This window comes from Homarus americanus, unplaced genomic scaffold (assembly GCF_018991925.1).
Source record: "Homarus americanus isolate GMGI-L3 unplaced genomic scaffold, GMGI_Hamer_2.0 scaffold30108, whole genome shotgun sequence".
NCBI classification, from domain to species: Eukaryota; Metazoa; Arthropoda; class Malacostraca; order Decapoda; family Nephropidae; genus Homarus; species Homarus americanus.
In genome coordinates this window covers 8117378-8137843 of record NW_024748109.1, presented here as the reverse complement: position 1 = coordinate 8137843, position 20466 = coordinate 8117378, and the positions used below count along the sequence as shown (strand labels likewise).

Sequence of the window (20466 nt, the reverse complement as noted above, 5' to 3'; positions counted from 1 at the left end):
TCACAAACTTTGGAAGGATCACTTAAAGATGCTAGAACTACCTCAAGGTTGTTTTACCAAGCTGAAGTGTGTTACAATACAGGAGTGCACTACATGGTTGAAGTCTTTGTATGAAGGAGGTGGTAAGAAGTGTGTGTTTGAAGAGCACTGTGTTAGGAGGTGTAGTGGAATATACAGTACAGTACAGTACAGTACAGTACAGTACAGTGTACTGTTATATATGCAGGAATAGTGTTGTTCTATGGTGCATTTTTGTCATGAGAGCTGGAGTTAATTCAAGTGATGAGTTGGACATTCTACTAGGGCAATGGACTGCGAGTCTCTGACAATGAGTTGGCTTTATATGGGAAGAATTCTCAGTTCAGAATATACAGTAGGTGGCTAATCTTTGTGATTTATAGTTTTCTGTTGTAACACTTTTATTTTGGGTCTTGATAATTTTTCATTGCACGAAGATTAACTGCCCAACTTATTTTAGCCCTAATGCTAAACTAAAGTAAACTAACCTAACCTACAGTGCTTAATTCAAAATAACCTAACATAACCTACAGTGCAATAATTAAATTTACCCATCTAATTTGTAGCATAAACGTGTTTAATCTTCAGTGGATACAAAATTAATGATAAATACGGTCACTCTTAAACTTTACTTTACATAATCCTCTTTACCACTGGTTGGTTCTAGCTGGTCAGTTTTCTATTAGAGACTATTGACAAATATTGTACGATACTAGGCCTGTACAGGTTCTTCAATGTATACCTAGACTATCACCAGTGTTGGTCAAGTCTGGTTTTAAATGCACTCACACTTGATACCATTACAACATTCCAAAGAGGTTAGCTCTGACAATTTTCATTACTTGAGGTTCAGATATATTCAGGAGACAGTGAATGCCCAGTACTTGCTAACAGTGGATAACATAATAGATGTGACCAACAACCCCAGCGACTACCGAGCCGATCAGTGGTGAAGGGGATAAAAGTTAAAAGCATGAACACTTGTCTGAATACTTTAAGGTACTTTTAATCTTCTTAAATAAACCCATGCTTCTCAACAGGCCTTTCTATTTTAGTCTTGTTTGAAGGACATAGTACAGTACCTTATTTTCCTGTACAGTAGTTGTAGTTAACAGATTCAGTGCCAGAACTATCACATTATAATTGTCCATTTTTTAACCCTGACAATAACTGCCATCAAGGAGGCTGTGGTAAAATCCATGTCATTTGAAATTCTGTATGTGTGTGAAATGAACCAACCAACCAACCGTACCCAAGCTTAATTAATTTATATAAAAACTATTCTTATATGAGTACAAAGTTACGTCAGTTCAGAGGCTGGTTGGTTCATCGGCCTGTTTCATAAGAATCAATCAGAGTAACATCCTCAAATCTGCAACACTACAGTCCTCCAGTAATTGCCAAGAGTACACAGCTAACAGATATATGACCGACAACCCAAGTCGCAAATGGAGTACCAGTAGCAATGACGATAAATTAAAGCAACATAACCTGGTATTATTTTAGTTTCGGTCATCCGGGGAATCTTAGGAATTTAGGTTATGTTAGATATAATTCCTGGGCCCTGTAGCTCGGTTAGGTTAGATTAGGGTAGATCAAAATCATTCAAAACACATACAATAAAACATCCGGGTGACCGAGTCTATAATTTAACCCAGAACCTATATCCAAACTGTCACAATTAGCATTAGGGTTTTTAATCACATGGTCAAGTAAGTAGAGAGGTTCCTAATCTTCATGATATCCATTTAGAGATACAGTAATCATCTTTAACAGGGGTAAAACTATCTGGCAGCTCCTAACCACTACTAATCTGTCTTACCTAACCAACTTAATTTACCTTATTTAACCTAACCTAACCAACCTTATTTAACCTAACCTAACCAACCTAATTTACCTTATTTAACCTAACCTAACCAACCTTATTTAACCTAACCAACCTAATTTACCTTATTTAACCTAACCTAACCTAAATTACTAGTTATCTTCTATCATCTTCCTTTAAAAGAAATAAAACAATAATAATTCCTTCTATATCAAGAACCAATTACACTATCCCATAACAAACAAGGGGGGAACACAGATAACTAAACATTCATTAAATACAAGATGATCTACAGTAAATTGTTAATGGAGGAACAGGAAAAATAAAATAACTAAGACAACTACCCAATAATAAAGTGTAATTTGATCATTAGTAAATCACTGAAAACTACCATAACACACAAGGGTTTATATCAAGTAAACCCAACAAGAACAGTTAAGGTTTTATTTTGTCATTAAAGGATATATTTTACTATAAACCAACATAACTAAAACTTAAAACAATCTTGTGGTTACTCTTGGTTTAAAGGTCTCTCTATAGTGTTGAGGAGGGTTTAAAAGCCATTGGTGTTGTGGTCTTTTCACAACTTGTTTATTCTTCATCAACAACTAAAAGAAGTTCCAAAATTCGATGAAGTAAACTGGATTGAGAAGTATGATTGGAACGATTGTGATTCATTATTATTTTATCATATATAATATCCCTAGAGTAACCTGAATGTGCTATAATATTACCTTCATTTATCTGTTGTGAAGAATTCCCGGTTTGTACTTCAGAACTGGACATTTTCACTTATATTGGTCAAAGGAAAAGGCCTTTCATCACTAAGGGATATCCGCCATGTTTGAAAACCTGGATGTCAACGACCAATCAGAACAGGTTTTCTCTCTGACGTCATAGAAGTTCACCTATGACGTCATATAAGTGAAGCGCGGCCTATTTAAATTGGGTTTATGTTGCTCTCCTCTCTGGTTTTAATGTTAACTTGTGTATTTACTGTTATATAATTTGATGGAGAGACAGTCACTGATAACTGGGTTTCAATTACTTATTCATACATTTTTAAAAGAGTTTATTTGGAATATCGTATGTTACTTTGTTACTTGGGTCTTGCTCAATGACTTGTCCTCTTCTCCATTAATCGGCCCGTTAGCTGGGTGGGCAATTTGGCAATCATACACTGGCTCCAGATTGTATCTGAACCTGCACTGGATATCATTTCTCACTCTTGCTTATTTTTTTCTTCATATTAGTATTTATTTGTGGTTATTATTATTATTATTATTATTATTATTATTATTATTATTATATTTTCGCTCCCCAGTCCCTGATGTGAGTCAGTGACCCGGATGGGCTAACCCCACTAAAAAAAAATCTAGGAAACTCCATTAGATAAAACCCTCTTGGATAAAATCCCCCTCGGACATGTAAAATATTGCAATTATTATAAGATTTTAATAAAGCATGATGAGTATTATGCAGGACTACACTTTAACACTAACATTATAAATTTTTAAGTATTAGTACAACCATTAAGATGAAGAATTAAAATATGATCACCACACCGTATTTAGCCAAACAAATACAGCACAATATTCTCGGGTTCATTACGTGTTAATGTGCCTTTAGAGTTCATTTTACACAATTCCACTTGATGCTGTGATCTAAGTCCTTCAAATGCTTCTCCGAGGTCTTTCTCACATTGGCAAAGTCCAGACGTACAGTAGGTTCTTCAAATGCTCTTGGTGCTCCATTGTGGCCACGTTTCCTTAGGTGAATCTTGAGGTTTGGGGAATGGAGACTCAGGTAGTTGGCAGAAACCAGTCAGGTCACTCAAATCAGGTCATTCATGTAACAGACTAATTACGGTTTATGTACTATAATATTCCCTAGGCAACATATCAAGTTTCTTTACGTTATGTTTATAATCTTACATACATTATTTATAACAACTCAAAGAATAAATATTTGGTCAATTTATGATAGTAGCCAGGTTTCGATTTTTCCATAAGAAATACGTTTTCACAATGGTTTTGTTGAGGATGCTAACCGCCTATTTTTTAGTTAAGCTCACATCTCCCCTGACAGGGATGAGGGAAGGACCTGACCTGACCTGACCTAACCTCACCTAACGTAACCTACCCAGCAGCCGCCTCCAGCTACTCGCCCTGACCTCGAGAACCCACAAACCAGACCATCAGGCCACTCTCACAGCTAGAGGACCCAGACACGTCACATAACGCCAGCGTCTAAGGTAAAAACGCCATCAACACTTAGGGAGGGTCAGAGGTCGGGGGTTTTCATGTTTTTTATGGTTAGGTTCAGTTAAATTAGGTTAGGTCCTTCCCTCATCCGTCATGGGGGAGGCTCAACTCGAAAACGGGCGGTTAGCACCAGAAACGAAGGTCAGATTCGCTTGAATCACAAGAGCCCTAGGAAAAACATATTTTTTTTGTTACAGTCTTTACCTGGTTACTATTATAAACTAACCATATATTTCTATAAACACTATAGAGTTCACAAAAACACTGGTTGTCATGGGTGCACTGATATTTCACACCCCTGTAACTTAAATTTAAAATTATGATGTAACATGTATGAGTAGCACCAAGTTATGTATACCTACCAGTAGCTGTCTATCTATCGGTGTGTCAATGTAGAGTTTTAGATGATAAAGAGTACAACACAAAAATAGTGGAAAATGTCTTTTTGATTTTTTAATTATTTTAATTAAAATAAAAATTATATTGATTATAATCAATTATTTTTCTCTGATTATAATCGATTAAAATAACTCGATTAAAATTTTTTTATTTTAATCATGTCAACCCTGTACTTAACATGTTAATGTTAAATTATAGAAGTTATTATTATAACTACGTATTCACTAAGACAATATCCAATGTAATGCTATACTGACATATTATATAATCATACAATATAATATTGTATATATAAAGAATAAAGTACACACAGTTACAGTTAGTTCATCCGGCAGGGACAATAGTTGCCAGGCACGTTAAAGTACAGCTCTTGAAGCAATTGGTTTTGAAGGGATGTAAGTTATATTGCGAGATTCGTTGCACATAACAGTATTGCCAGGTAAAATTGCAAGTATGATAGCCAGAGTGAACTCAATGGAATTTTGGTTGACTATAATTAAACAGAAAGTCCATTCCAATAAGGGTAGCCAACAAAGTCATCCTCAACTTCTCCTTTACTTAAGCTGGGGACTAATCGGTAATAGTGTATCTACAAAATAAACATAAAATTTATGGTTGAAGATAACAAGTATTACACTGCACTTAGATCAATGTATACTACACGCTCGAGTATCTTATACACATAGTCCCACACACCCAGGGGACCAATGCCATCACCACCAGTGTAGGAAGACTGGTACTGAATAAAGAACAAAAACTCAGGGTCACTCAGGTGTGAAAAAGAAAGATCAGAGAAAGTTAAAAATGGTAGGGAGAGGAGAGTAACGTACTCCAAGTGCTACAACCAACACACTTAGGATGAACTGAGGATGACTCCTTGTTCAAGTGGGAGGGACAACTGTTACTGGTCTTTGTGGGTAGTTGTCTCCTGCAGTAGAGAGGGTGGACATGTTGTAACATTTGTAATGCTGAATGAGGGCTGGGTCAGGTTCCCTCTATGGTTTGAGGAGTTCGTGGGGATCCTGTGCGGGCAGCTACAGTGGTGGGCGGTTGTCCACCTGCCCTGGGGACCTTCACAACAAGGGTTTTATGGCTGATTGACACATAATTACCGTGTCTCTTGGCTTCCTTAAACCAACCCATTTTCAGCAAGTTGACTCAAGCTGTATCTGGGCAACATAGACAAGGAAGGGAAGAGAAGTATGTTATGATGTAATGTGGGGGGAAGAGTTGAATTTCCTGACGTGTTGAACCCAGTTTGATCGGCATACACCAAAAGCTTACAATTAACACTAATGGGCATGTCACTTAAACGGTAAATGGAAAGTAAAGGTTCCACTATGTGGTTTATAACTTGATCAGTAACATATATGAAGACAATAAGTAGGCCATCTTTATTCACAAAACATTTAAGGGTAATACTGAAGTTACCTTAATCAGCGCTATTAATGGGTAAATTGACAGACAATATAGTGTACAGGCTCAGCTGAGATTTTATGATTAACAACCATGGCCATGGAAGTCTGAACCATGTGGTGGGTGAAAGAACCCTTCAGTTTTTTCTTCAAAGGTCCATTAAATGTATTAACTCCACATTGTATCTTGATCAAACTGAGGTTCATTAAAATAGCATCAATGAAGTTGACTAAGAACTTCAATATTACCCCATCACCCTTAAGGCATTATGGGTATGATGACTGTGTCCCAGCGAGGACCAGTCTTGTGCCTCACACCACTCATGAATAAAATGTTTTAGAGCTTTGATTTTCTTACTCAGTTTGATTCTTTATCTCATTAATTATATCATCTTTTATGGTGCTCATCTTTATGTCATAGTCTTTCAAGATGTCTAGTTTGTTGTCCAACATATCAAGTTTGTTGTCATAGCCTTTTAAGATGTCAAGTTTGTTGTCCAACATATCAAGTTTGTTGTCATAGTCTTTCAAGATGCCAAGTTTGTTGTCCAACATATCAAGTTTATTGTCATAGCCTTTTAAGATGTCAAGTTTGTTGTCCAAAATGTCCAGCTTCTTGACACAGTCTTTCAAGATATCAAGCTTCTCAATATTTTTCAAATGTTCAAGATATTTGTCATGACGTCTCAAAATGTCATGTGTGTTTTCGACATCTTTTAACATGTTTTCATTATTCTTCACAATTTCCTCCACTTTATCTAATATGCTTTGGATGGGAGTTTCTTCCTTTGTTTTTGTAGGTGGTGTACTCCCAAAAAATGCATCCAATAAGAAGGGGGCTTGATCGCTCTTTTTTAAAATGGTCTTGACATATGAACGGTGACACCAGAAAGCACATTTATCAAGCTTGAAAATCAGCTCGACTCTTAGCGCTATTCTTTTGATGTCCACACTGTGAGGATTCCTTTCGGTAACAGTTTGTTGCTCTTTGTCAATCAAGCTCATTATCAAGAATACAATACACGTGACAAACAAGAAGAAAATTAAGTTACTCTGGATAGGATACTGTAGATGCGAATCTGGATCCACGAATATGTCCCCATAATCAAGATCCAGCAGCATCCATGCCAGAGAACTTCCTATTGATTGATACCATGTGGAAAAGTTCTTTTGTCCCCGAAGCAGGATGTGGAAAATGAATGAAAATATCAAAACAAATGTAAATACAAAATACAAAACTTTAAAGATGATATTCCCGAAGTCTTTAAGGACAGGTAGAGTTTCAGATGTGTATATTTGGTGGATTGCATCGAGTACATGTACCCAAGTCAGCAACACTGCTACCACCCCACACTGCCATGACCACACCTAGAACAACACAGCAAAATGGTAATATTTACAAGCCGATGTGAAAAGTCTGGAAATAATCTACCTTTATTCAATTTACTTAATTATACTGTATTTTATGCTGCTTATTTATATGGAGTGCATCAAAACCTCACTCTGAGTGCAACATAGAAAACAAAATCCCTCCAGTTCAGTTGGAAATCATAATATACAATAACTACATAAACATTAAGTTATAGTTTCAGAATATTATTTATAATCGAGTGCTATGGTATTCAAGACAAACCATACAAGACCCATACTGTACTGCACTTGTACTGGTAATATTGATTGGAGGTAACAACTATTACTGAATATGAATTTCATATTCATCATAAGCTGTTTTGCTTAATTAAGATAAGGAAGTACAACCTACCTACCTATCATACTGTAAGGAAAATACATACAGGTACAACCTATCTGTCACACTATGAGGGTCTACTCACCTCCTGCACCACTCCAAGACGCTGCTGGCATGACTGCATTACTAGAGGTGAGATTAAGAGGATCAAAGTGAGAACAAACTGCACAAGCCTAAAGATCAGCAGTACATTTGGGGTGAAGGTGATGTACCTCCTGTTGAGCTGTAACAGAAACAATAGATAAGATTTTTTTTTTTTTTTTTTACGGGGATTAGCCCACCCGGGCACAGGTCACTGACCCACATCAGGGCCTGGAGGGCGAAATATAGTAATACTAATAATATTACTAATAATTAATAAAATAAATAAAAAGTATAACAATAACAACAATAATAATAATAATAATAATAATAATAATAATAATAATAATAATAATAATAAGTACAAAAATGAAAAAATCAATCAATAGTGAGAAATGACAGTTTGGATGTTGCGTTGTCAATAGTAAGACAAACAATGGAGACCCTGCAATTGTGTGTAAATGAGGCAGAAAGACAGATCAGCAACCTGGGACTTGGTCACAATTTTTTGTGATACCATATGGCAGCAGGGTCTACCATTAGACAACACATTATGCTTCCAATATCTTGCCAGGTGGTAGTACCTCCCTGTTTGGTAGCTGCACAGGGCAGAGAGTTAAGTGGTTGTGTTCATGACCCGAGTTCGATCCCCGGGCAGGATGAAACTATGGGCAAGTTTCTTTACGCCATTTGCCTCCGTCTACCCATCAGTAATTGGGAACCTGGATGTTAATCGATATGCGGATCGTATTCCGGGGTAATGGTTAGCCAGTGCAGTTGGCGAGTTGTCCGGTCTTCTCGGACTATTCCTTGACACTGGATAATGCAACTTGTTTACTTGGGGTGTGGTAGCTGTGTTGGCGACAGCTTCTACACCTTAAACAAATTCACACCTAGGTGGTCCTTGGGCTGGCCATCCTCGTTACACGAGGGGCAACCATCATTTTATTACCTAACCCTATACAGGAGTAGGTAGGGCCACGCCTTTGTTTGTGACTTAAATACACAGCCAGCTACAGAACAAGCATCTTTGTTTTTTCCAGATAAATATGTTATGTGATTAAACACAAATTGATACTGTAAGGGAGGGAGCTTCAACATGAAAGTCTATATTACCCACACATTTATAACACCATGTAGTATGCATGCATAACTTCCTAAACAATAATGATCATGCTGCCAGAAAGAGTCATGAAGAGGTGTTCTCTTTCATGTCATAGATCCAGGAACAGTGTCTCTGTGTTGGTTGACTTTAAATACAATTTCCTCACCTGGTAATATACAACCCCTCGAGCATGACACACTGAGAATGGAATTATAGTGTGACTGGTTTTCTTTTGAGTAATAACAGATAGATTGTTTTCACTCATTGATCTCCAAGTACAGTATTTATATAAGCCAGATTAAAAAAATATATTGTAAGGAAATTATTATCATGTGAAAGTCCTAAATTTTGGAACTGTAAGTGTTAGAAAGTGGCAACGGGGGACACACAAACAAAATAACTCTGTTGTTCCAAGATTCCTCAACATCAGAGAAACAGAAGAGATATATTTGTTTTCTAAATTATGTTCACAGAATACCTAAGTCGTAAAACACAAAATCATGTCATTGGAGCATATGAAGTAAATTTGCTTAACAGTTAACCAAAGTGATTTATGCTGTGTACATGTATTGGCATAATGCTGTGGCGATTTAACAATGGGATAGGGTGTTTGAAGAACGAGACAGGATTCACAAAGCTTTTTTTCTAAAAGGTCCATTAATGTATGGCAACATTCTGGCAGCCAGTTCATTTGAGTGGTTCATTGTACTTCCTTTGTGTGTGTGTGTGTGTGTGTGTGTGTGTGTAATAATAATAATAATAATAATAATAATAATAATAATAATAAACGGTTTATTAATAGAGTTCCAGCCGGTGGCTGAAAATATACAGACTTACATTTAATTTAGACATAATGATATAATATGCATTGAATGTGTGTGTGTGTGTGTGTGTGTGTGTGTGTGTGTGTGTGTGTGTGTGTGTGTGTGTGTGTGTGTGTGTGTGTGTGACCAAGACTATCAACATTGCAACTGTTACAAGAAAGTGATGGTTGTACAAACAATATATTACAAACTAATAATACAGTACTGTACAGTAAGAACCACAGCTCCAGGCAGAAAATGGAACTTAAGAATGAGCTTACTTTTTTAATTCTGACATTTAATTTTAAGGATAACACAGCTGCCATGTTGTTGCTACAAAGAAGACTGTGTGGTTAAGACAATACTCTACCAGTTCAAGAATAAATTAAACTTACTGTAATGAATAAGAAAACTTCTTCACAGAATATCAATATCCATGACAACCACAGCAAACAGTAGAATACATGTGGAGCCAAAATTTGTTTTGTAGCCCAGTCAATGTCACAGCTATCAATGTCAGTCGTATTCCTGCAAGAGATAGAAAGAAATAATCCTCTAGTGAGCATAACATTGGTAAGAAACCAATTAAATCTCTATAAACAAATGAGCTTCACACACAACACTACTTAATTCCTTAGAGCACAGACAGTAATTTGTATGAGCAGGGTGACTTATTCTTCCCTACAGCATTATTGCCGCCATATGCACTACCAGTAAGGCCCACTCACACCTTGTGATGCGCCATTGTCCCAGGGAGGGAGTTGGTGATGTGACCTTAGGCCTAGGGCAGTTTGTAGACCCACGCACCAAGGTGTTGGCAGCTAACAGGAGCTATACAAGATGTCAGTTTGACATGGGATTGGTTGCAAGATAGGATTCCTAGTCTACGCTTCGGTGTACATAATGGGATCTACAGTACATTGGGGCATAAATGATCATACTGTACTTTTATCCTCTTCGCTACTGATCGGCTCATTAGCCGCTTGGGCGGTCAATCAAGTCTCTCATACTCTTGAAAACAGACATTGTTTTACTGACTATAGACACTCGATTGTTGCGTCTAGCTTGTTATAAGTGTGTGAAATATTATTGTAATTATATTCCCACTGAGGAACTGTCCTTATACACATGTCAACATTACGTCTTTTCTCTTCTTGTTATTCGTTATTTACCTATACATAACTAATAGTGTGGACACAATTGGGGACTATTTGTGAGTGTGATTTTTGTGTGTACTTGTCACATGCCTTCTACATCATCACCCCAAGAATAAAGTTGCCTGTCATACATCTGAGTTTCTGTCACCAACAAGAGAGATTCCCTGTTGCAAGTATTATCAAAATTATCTGAACCAACAATTATACCATAACCACCCCCTACTCATCAACACTCACTACCACCACCACTCCCATCCATCAACTGTCACCACCACCATCAGTCACTAACCACCATCCCCACTCACCAACAGTCACTACGACCACCACCCACTCACCAACAGTCACTACCACCACCACCCCAACTCACCAGACAGTACCCATGTAGGCGATCAGAAACATTAAGTGGATGAAGTCAGAACCTATCAAGAATCTGTAGAAGTTAATGAGGTAGGACCATTTGTAGTCGAGCCAGGCTTGGGTGACAGGGTTCAACAAGAGGTTAGCCTCCTGCTTCTCAATCATGATTCTGACAGGATGGTTGTAGTAAGTGGAGAAGTCGTCTATCTGCTTAGCTCCAAGTTTTAACTCGCCGGTGTTCTTGAATGGACTCTCTTCATCGTAATCCTCTGAATTTTTAGCATTGGCTGGAACAAAAAAAGGAATAATGAAAATTTTACTAAATAAGAAAAGTAGTGTCAATTTACCCATGTAATTTAGTATAAGTGAAAAATGGTAGAGACTGGGATGAATGAAAGAAATTAAAAGTTAAGTCCTCGAAGGTGTAAGATCTTGGAGGACTGCTATAGACAGCCATTAAATATTTTGAGTGGAGGGTGTAGGGTTTCGTGATATTATGTTGTCTAGCACTCAGGATGGATGGAAACTCTAAGGTGGTGGTTTTCTTATATAATATAAGTTATATGGTAGACAGTCTGGTGCTGGAGATGCCGTGTGGTGAGGAGCTGCTCAGTAGACACGTTCGGTGAGTAGCGTGTTGAAGGAGGTAGACGTGCAGGAGCTTCGTTAGAGAAGATGTTGCCTGTTGCTGGCCTCCAGGTTGAATGAGAATGGGACAGCGAGGAGCTTGCTTGGAGGTGGTGTTGCGTGTTCAGGAACCGAGAGCAGAATAAGAGAGCTGGTTGGTGAGGACGCTCAGAGAAGGACAGCTTGTGGGTCGCCATGCTCGCCGGCGGGAGCGAGGACCGCCAGGCAGGCAGAGGAGAAGCGAGGGCCGCCAGGCAGCGGCAGAGGAGGAGGTGTTGCGTGTTCAAGAAGAGAGGCCAGAATGAATCTCAATGGAGAGACAGAGCTTATATACACAGCAGCCGTGAGTCAACCATGGGAAGCCGCCGGTCTTTTGACTCCGTTGCTAGGATACTGTGGCATCTGGTGACGCCCCCCCCTGGGCAGCTCGTTTGGTTGCTAGGGAAGACGTAGCAGGTGGCATGCGGCTATGCAGTTGTAGGGGAGACGTCCACTACAAGGGTTATAGTCATCAACCCTCAGACATGAGGATGGTACTTTCAGTAATTGGATAGAATATAATAAAAAAAAATTTCACTATCATAAACTTCTCATTAAATAGAACCCATACTCACTCTTAATAAAAATTACAGTAAATATCAGTCAGAATGTATTATACGAACTTGCAACTCCAAGACATTTATTTGTCAAATTACAATAAGCATGCACAACAACAATTGATATCATAATTCTGATCAAAGATGTAATTGTCTATACCGTATCAATACAAAAAAAAAAATCTAGATAAAAACAAAAGGCTGGTAAGATCCATTATACTGGTTGGCAACAAATGTTACTTTTATCCTCTTCACCACTGGTCGGCTTGTTAGCTGCTTGGGGGATCGGTCACGTCTCTGTTACGTACTGTTGGCAAGTACTGGGCATGCACCGGCTCCTGAATGTACCTGAACCTGTTCCAGTGGTGATCAAGTCTTATCTTGAAAGAGCTCACACTCGGTGCCGTCACAACATTCTCTGGCAGATTGTTCCAAGAGTTCACAACTCTCACTCCGAAAAAGTTTGCCCTCACAGTTTTCTGGACCTGCGGCTTCTTCAACCTTGAGATGTGACCCCCTCGTGGGGCGAGCGTCCGCCAGCTCCAGGTAAGCACACTCAACTGAGTGGCGCCCCTTGAGACGTAACCGATCACCCAAGCGGCTAACGAGCCGATCAGTGGTGAAGAGGATAAAAGTAAATAAAAGTAAAAGCAACAAAATTAATCGAGCAACTCAAAAAATTTAACAAAATTGCTGTAAAATTTCAAACAGTGATGGAGAAAAGTGTTTGATGCTCAGAAAGTAAAAATTAAAGCTGAATCTTTAGGAAAATAGGGAAAATTTTGTAAGAAAGAATAATGTAATGTTTGCAAATTTTCCAGAATGTTACAAAAGTTTGCAATGTTAACAATTCACAGTTAGGGAAGATGAGATATGAATATATATGTACTCAATATTATAATATTAATCTATTGTGACACTCACTGAGCAACAACAACAACAACAAAAACATTAAATAAATTCAAGGAATGTTTAAGATAAGTATTTTCAATAGATAATTTACCTTTTGGAATATAATAGTTATTCTCAAACTCAGTGAACTCAAAAGTCATTAACTCTTGGTTCTTGGGGTTCACTGATGTGTATTTTTCATTCAGTAACTTCTCGGCAAGGTCAGGGAAAGTCCTGATAAGGTTACCGTAAGCCTGACGGTGTTGCGTCACCCCTGGGAGACATGGCTGTTGCCCACCAATCGCTGGAAATGATGGCTTCTACGACAATCCTGTTAAAAAAGACATTCCACTTTATCTAATGTCTGTAGGCCATATACCAGCTATTTCTCACCTTCATACCTGCTGCTTATCATGTCTAGAGGAGATTTTATTCACCAAAACTGACTGCTGTAATTATATACACTTTTGCTCTCTTCCCTCTTTCTTATTACAAATATCTTGTACTGTAGTTTCTTTATTCATTCTCACCTTTATTTTTTTATGCATGTTCATACCACCTGTGTAGTTTTAACAAGATTTAACTTCTCCACATCATTTTATTAAATTATTTAGCTTTATAACTTATTTAAGGGACTGAGTCGTTTGGGGTCGGTGTGTTGATGCGGCCCAAGCTACCTAACCACGCACTCATTTCAGTGAAAGTGGTTCATTGAGATATGCTCACCACTTTTCTTACGATATGTAACTCCTAGTGTAACGACCATCCCATAGCTACTACGCCTCTCTTTAGCCACTACACCACCTTGCTTCGGTCTGGAACTGATGGCTACAAAAATAATCCACCAATGTCACCAAGGATACGACAAAATTGATAATTATAGTTTTTGGAGCACTTCAAAATAATGCCTGTGGACACAGGTGATTGGTACTGAGCATGCATAGTGCAGGTGAGAAGGATGACCTTTAAGAGAATGGGAGGCGGGTGGGAATTTCAACCACTTAAACACTTGTGCTCCCATTGAAGGATTTCAGCCTTAGAATCTTCTTAACTGCGAGGACTTTTAATTGTAGGTCCACAAATATTTATTTGACCAACTTAAGTGTGAAACCACTTATAATGAGGACCCCCTGTGTGTGTGTATATATGTATATATATGTATATATATATATATATATATGTATATATATATATATATATATATATATATATATATATATATATATATATATATATATATATATATATATATATATATATATATATATCTTTCATGGGTCACCCTGTAGATGAAAAAATAACCACACTGGATAATAAATTATTAAGTCTACCTGGCATTAAACTTCAAACATGAGAATAAATACTGTACTGTACAGTACAAATAATAAATAATGAAAATGGAAGCATCGTTGGCCTTTTAAAATAAACACAAGATTCATACAAATATTAAGTAAGAGCAACACTACTGTATATGAACATTAGTTAAAAATGTACTTACTTCTTCTTCTTTTTAAGAGCATCATCAAAATATGTCTTCATGCGTTGCTTTAATGAAGAAAGTAGTCTTTTCTTTTCTGGTTTCTTGGCCTTTTTCTCTATGACAGAAAGAGATGTGTTTTTAACTAGAAAAGCTTTAACATGATCCTCCTTCTTCTCCTCCCTGTCCTTCTTCTTGTCCTTCTCAAAGGGCATATCAAGAGGAAGGTAATTATCAGCATTGAAGTGATAGAGCATTGATTTTGCTTTCCGTACAAGGAGTTGGCATGAAGCTAAACTGCCGCTACCAGCTGCATTATGTAATGGAACATTTTTCTGCTTATCACTCTTGGTGACTGACCCATGTAACAGTTCCTTAACAAACATTTCCTTTCCATTTTTAGCAGCAATGTGCATTGGTGTTTCACCATCGGCGTTTACCTGCGAAAGTTCATAATTATATTTGATACAAAGTGAACTCAGCAGTTGAACAACATATTTGCCCTTCTTCCTTTTACCATGTACTGCCATGTGAAGTGGGGTCTCTCCCTTGCCATTCTCGAGTTTAAGAGTGTTCACATCTATATTAACAATTCTTTGGCAGATTCCACACATTCCACTTTTTGCAGCCTCGTGTAAGGGAAACTGAAGATTACCACCAACTTCACATGCCAAGGTTACTGAGGCACCCTCATCCAGCAGTACTTCTACACACTCGAAAGAAAAACAGTGGATTGCATACAAGAGTGGGGTTCCAATCTTTAAATTTTCATAATTTATTCTCTCCTTAATGCCTGGAAATCCGAGTAAATCTTTTAGTAGGCCTGGTGATCTTGTTTGTACAGCATAATGAAGAACACCTCTTCCAGATTTGTCTTCAAGACTTATATCAGATTTGTTTATTAAGATGTTGATGCATGAAAGCTCCTTGTTACAAATAGCCACGAGAAGTGGAGTTCTGCCTTCCTTGTCTTGATAATTTGCATCTACATCTTCATTAAGTAATTTACAGACTTCTTTGTCATTACCTGTAGAAGCTGCATTATACAAAGCTATGTTCTTATCACAATTAATATTTTGATAAGGTGCACTGGCCATCATCCAGGGGTTGCTCTCACCTCCATCAGTAGGCAAACCATCGTCCTCTGAGCTGAAAAATAAAGTCACTAAGTATCTGGTTTACTAATGCATAAACATTAAATTTTGTCAGACTTTTAGTTTAATATAATTTTCTCACGTGAGTTACACCATAACCATTATACTACAGTATACTGTACATCGATAACATGCAGAAAGGACCAGACAATTATATGTACTGTACGTACATGCTCTTGTCAACACAAAATACCAAGGACAGTATTACCCTATATTAAAATCTCTCAATATTATGACCCCTCTTTTCATCCTTCCATGTGAATCTTTTGATGGTTGATATTAAGTGAGAGCATTTGTCGCTATGGTAAGATGAGGGATCTTACACCAATAAATACCAATAATGGTTCAAAGACAATTTCAGACAAGTACAGTAGGAATCTTCTCACTTAACCTACAGTCAAAGTTAGAGTTCTTCTGTATGACACTGTACGGTATATAGTTTAAAGCCACAATATACTTAAGCAAATGACTTTTGGTACCAGTTCCTCACTAGGAAGGGAGAAATCGAGTCACACCAACTATCAATGTGTAGACATTTATCAGGAGTAATTTTGAAGAATGATCCAGTAACTTCTAGCCCTGTGGGTGATGGATGGAAATTTAACATAATTGGTAATGACTGGATGGCTGTCGCCTCTGTCTGACGCTGGCCAAGAGATGTTATCACAACAAAGCTCCAGGAGGTCCTGCAAACTAACTCATTCACCTTGTCTGATCAATAGATAGATGTATACAAGCTGAGGCCATATGAGAGAGTGACAGTAACAAGGACTTGAGCAGAGAAGTAAATTAACACCAATCATTACAGCGCTACTATAATTTGTGGGTACTGTATTGTATAATGTTTGTGTTCTTACTTCATATGAAATCTTACTGGAGAAGTTGTCAAATATTTTTCCAATGGTAGAGCTAAATTTATTGCCCCAGTGAAGCTGTGAAAACAGCCTATAGCCTGACCCCTTGAACAAACTGACTGTATACAGACAGGCTTGAACTACTCTTGCTGGTTCCTGTGTCCCTGCAAGACCTACCTTTCTCCATTAGCAGAGTCCTGGGGATGACTGGTGTTGCGTAAAGGAACTAACTCTGTGTCCTCGTCTGTAAGAGAGAGGGAGAAAGCAGTCTTACTCACTTGTCTTATGCGGTTATGCCTTCAAAATTTATTTAACGAGTTTCCAAAAACTGTTTTTGAGCTAAGAAAAGTAGAAAAAATCTGTAACTCATGTACAACATGAAGATTACTGTGCTGTAAAAGTTAAACTAATTTATTACATCCTTTATTGTTGTAAGTACAAATAGCAACAAGTCTCCTAACAAAAATATCGTCTCATCGGTCAGAAAGGAGTCAAAGTAATACCTGTAATAGATTTTGACCTGCACGTGTTTTCTCAGCTTCATGTAATCTTATAAAAATTTGGCAACACTTGACAGAGTTGTTAAATTTAGATTTGGATGGGATGAAGGCATCTGACGGCCATAAGTGGTGACTAGAAGGACATTTTATTGCGGGAGTTATAGTGTGAAGGAAATGGCCATCGTTCTGAACACTAACAAGCTGTAATCCCAACTCGATCCTTGTTTTAAACCTGCGCACGGGTTCAAACGACCGTTCTGAATTCGGGCCTCATTAGCAGCTTTAAATTAACCAGTGCAGTAGAGTGAACTTTGATTCAACACCATCACGACTTAATGGTGTGCTTTGTTATTGTGAATTAATACCATCAATATAGGACCATTCTTTGGAAGGACCTCACAAAAACAATGATCTGTCAACTCTTGGCATCGTAACATTAAATAAATAAATCACATTACCTGAGAAGATGTTGATGTTGGAATAATCCTTCAAGTGTCGACTCATTACTGAAAATTTCCAGGAATTAAAAATCTTGTTTTCAGTAGAGATTGGGCAATAATATATGGAAGCAAAGAATTACTTATATTTATGAGTGAAAAAAAAAATCATTAAAAAAATGCTCAAAATAAATTTAAATATTTTGGTACTGTATGAACGGACATGGTGTAATGTATAACCCGCGTGATTCGAGAATTTGAAACCGTGAATTAAATAAACGGCGAGGCAGGAGAGTATTTATATGAGTCTGCCGAATCAAGAGTCGAAGTGCAAAGATGAGAAACGGTGCTGATTGGCTGATATGAAGGCGGTAACTGACCCATCACCTCGCAGTTCGAACGCGAGGGCTGTTTTGTGGAACTCGCCGCTGATTGGCTGGGAAGCGGACGGTAAGTGACCAATCCGCAGTTGTAGGGGAGAGTAACCACTACAAGATCTCCTATTTGGAATATTTCTAACCCCATGTCAACCAGGGGGGCAAAATAAGAAATGAATTTCAAAGTTTTTCCATACGGCTTTTTTTAGGGGGGGGGAGGATGGGGAGGAGGAAGGGTAAAGCTCTAAAACGGGTACTTTCCCCCGGAAATAAAGGTCGAATTCGATTAAATCACCAAAATACACAGGATAAATTAATTTCTAAATTACTGGGGCATATTGGCCCAAACTACAATTTTACCAATATTCGTAAATATTATTATTTACAAATGTAAATAAGATCAAAACAATTATATATATATATATATATATATATATATATATATATATATATATATATATATATATATATATATATACAAGTAAATCACTGTGGGTTCGCGTGATCCAGGTATATGCTGATAACCACAAGGAAAGAAGAAAACACGAAAGTTCCCAAGGGCTTTCGTGTAATTCACATCTTCAGTGATTCTTTTATGGAGCTAATGTAAGTGTTTCGTGTCCTATTTCATGTCTGCAATTATAATTATCTCATTTATGTATGCTCAGAAAGTATTGGGATTTTTAGGAGTAATCTTGCAATTATTGTAAGCCGGTGGAGCTAAACACCACATTACACACTCTTTTCACTTCAGCTCATGTTTCAACAGAGTCGCTCCTCAGAAAATTAGAGTAACTATTGTATATAATTTATGTAATGAGGTGAAGACAATATAATGTGTGTTGTATCTAAAGTTCTAGAGAGAGCAGTGTACATTCACCAAAAACTTCTCAAACGCTATAAGTACAGTACTCTGTAAACTGAAAAACGAACGAAGAATCTGAAACCAATCCGAGATTCCAAGTCCCATTCGTGTCCAGGGTTCGAGAAACTGTTGTTGAGTCTGTACATTCAGGTGGAAAAATATATCTGGGAGTATAATATTTTGCACAGTTACCAATCAGGCTTTGAGAACTCCACCTATTTTTCCTAACATATAATTAACAACAAGCGTACGGTACATAAACCTGGCCAAAAACGAGCACAAAATCAGAACACAGGACCAACATTCAACAACAATAGCGGATATAAAGTTCGCAAAACACAATTTAGTGGATATTTATAAAGAGGTTTGTTTTACATTAGCTTCACATGAACAGGTTAGTTAGACCAATCACAGTACAGGTGAAGGCTTGTGAGATTTACGCATGCACAAAATTTTCTTCGAGAATTACTGTAATCAATGTAATTATGGCACCGAAATAGACTAATGATCTGCGTTAAACAACTGTGAAAAAGACATAATTCTGGATTATTTTGTGCTACAAGTTCCCCTCACTATACCGTCCTCCATCATATCAATAACTCAAGTTCATTATGGGAAGACGACTTTTCTAAGTTAGGTTAAATTAGGTAGAGAAACGTTGAATTGGTGATTTTTGTGTGTTTTAACCCTCGGATATAAAGATTATACTCGGTTATAACAGGAAAAAAAATATTTAAGAAAAAGTAAAATTGTCGTTTCAGTCATCGCTCTATTTGGGAAGTTGTTCAAACACATCAAACACCATCGAAAAAACATAATTTCAACCAAACCTAACCTAAGCTAACCTTACCTAACCTCTTAACCAAGATGCCAATTAAATGTTCGAGGCCCTTAACTAAACACAACGTTATACTGAAGTGCAGGTAAAAGAATTACTACGACCAGAACAGATGTATCATACATGCTTACTTTTAAGTTGTGATGGAGGCGTCTGTAGGTGATGGTGTCCTTCGCACAAAATATTATGTAAGCCGACGATTAATGGTTGAATTAGTGCAGGTGATGAGAGTATTTGCTGTACATTCTTGTCAACAATTAAGGTCCTTGATGTGATGTAACACGCCACTTACCACAAGTAACAAGGATTACTTCGCTGTTCCTGAAGTGAAACTGCTAGGCTACAGGCGATACAGCTACAGTGTCGCCATCTGACAACCCAAAGTCTCTTACAGTTGAGGCTTGCCATGATAAGGGTTAGTTTACTATCCTTTATAATACCTGTACAGCAAAGGAACTGAAAATATATGTATCTATATAAAGATAAAATACTCAAGACTGCGTATATGGAATGGTACAAGAGTCACTCATGAAGATAACACTAATGTGTTTGTACTATGGTCAACTTCGCTGCCAGGCGTAATAGAAGCCAAAACTTTCCCAGTGATTAGTGTCTCTAACTATAGAAGTGAAAATGGGTTTTTACATAACGTTATTTTCTCTAGTTCATCTGTACTGTA

The 20466-nt window shown here is 37.5% G+C and overlaps 1 protein-coding gene across 3 annotated transcripts; it reads right to left on the bottom strand.

Annotated features, from left to right (window-relative positions):
• Positions 1–3283: 3283 nt before the first annotated feature.
• Positions 3284–20153, bottom strand: LOC121879998 (serine/threonine-protein phosphatase 6 regulatory ankyrin repeat subunit A-like). Of its 3 annotated transcripts, XM_042386892.1 has the most exons (8): positions 19919–20146; positions 16948–17014; positions 15880–15911; positions 13398–13616; positions 11182–11458; positions 10053–10185; positions 7754–7891; positions 3284–7289 (listed from the first exon to the last, which is right to left on the bottom strand). In XM_042386892.1, exons 4-8 carry the CDS (start codon positions 13444–13446, stop codon positions 6276–6278), a joined length of 1611 nt encoding a protein of 536 aa, XP_042242826.1. In that variant the 5' UTR covers positions 13447–13616; positions 15880–15911; positions 16948–17014; positions 19919–20146; the 3' UTR covers positions 3284–6275. The 3 variants fall into 3 exon arrangements, with proteins under 3 accessions (XP_042242826.1, XP_042242828.1, XP_042242827.1); XM_042386894.1 differs by lacking the exons at positions 3284–7289; positions 7754–7891; positions 10053–10185; positions 11182–11458 and adding an exon at positions 17729–17776 and having other exon boundaries at positions 13404–13616; positions 14784–15911; positions 20080–20153; XM_042386893.1 differs by lacking the exons at positions 3284–7289; positions 7754–7891; positions 10053–10185; positions 11182–11458 and adding an exon at positions 17729–17776 and having other exon boundaries at positions 13404–13616; positions 14784–15911.
• Positions 20154–20466: the final 313 nt, after the last annotated feature.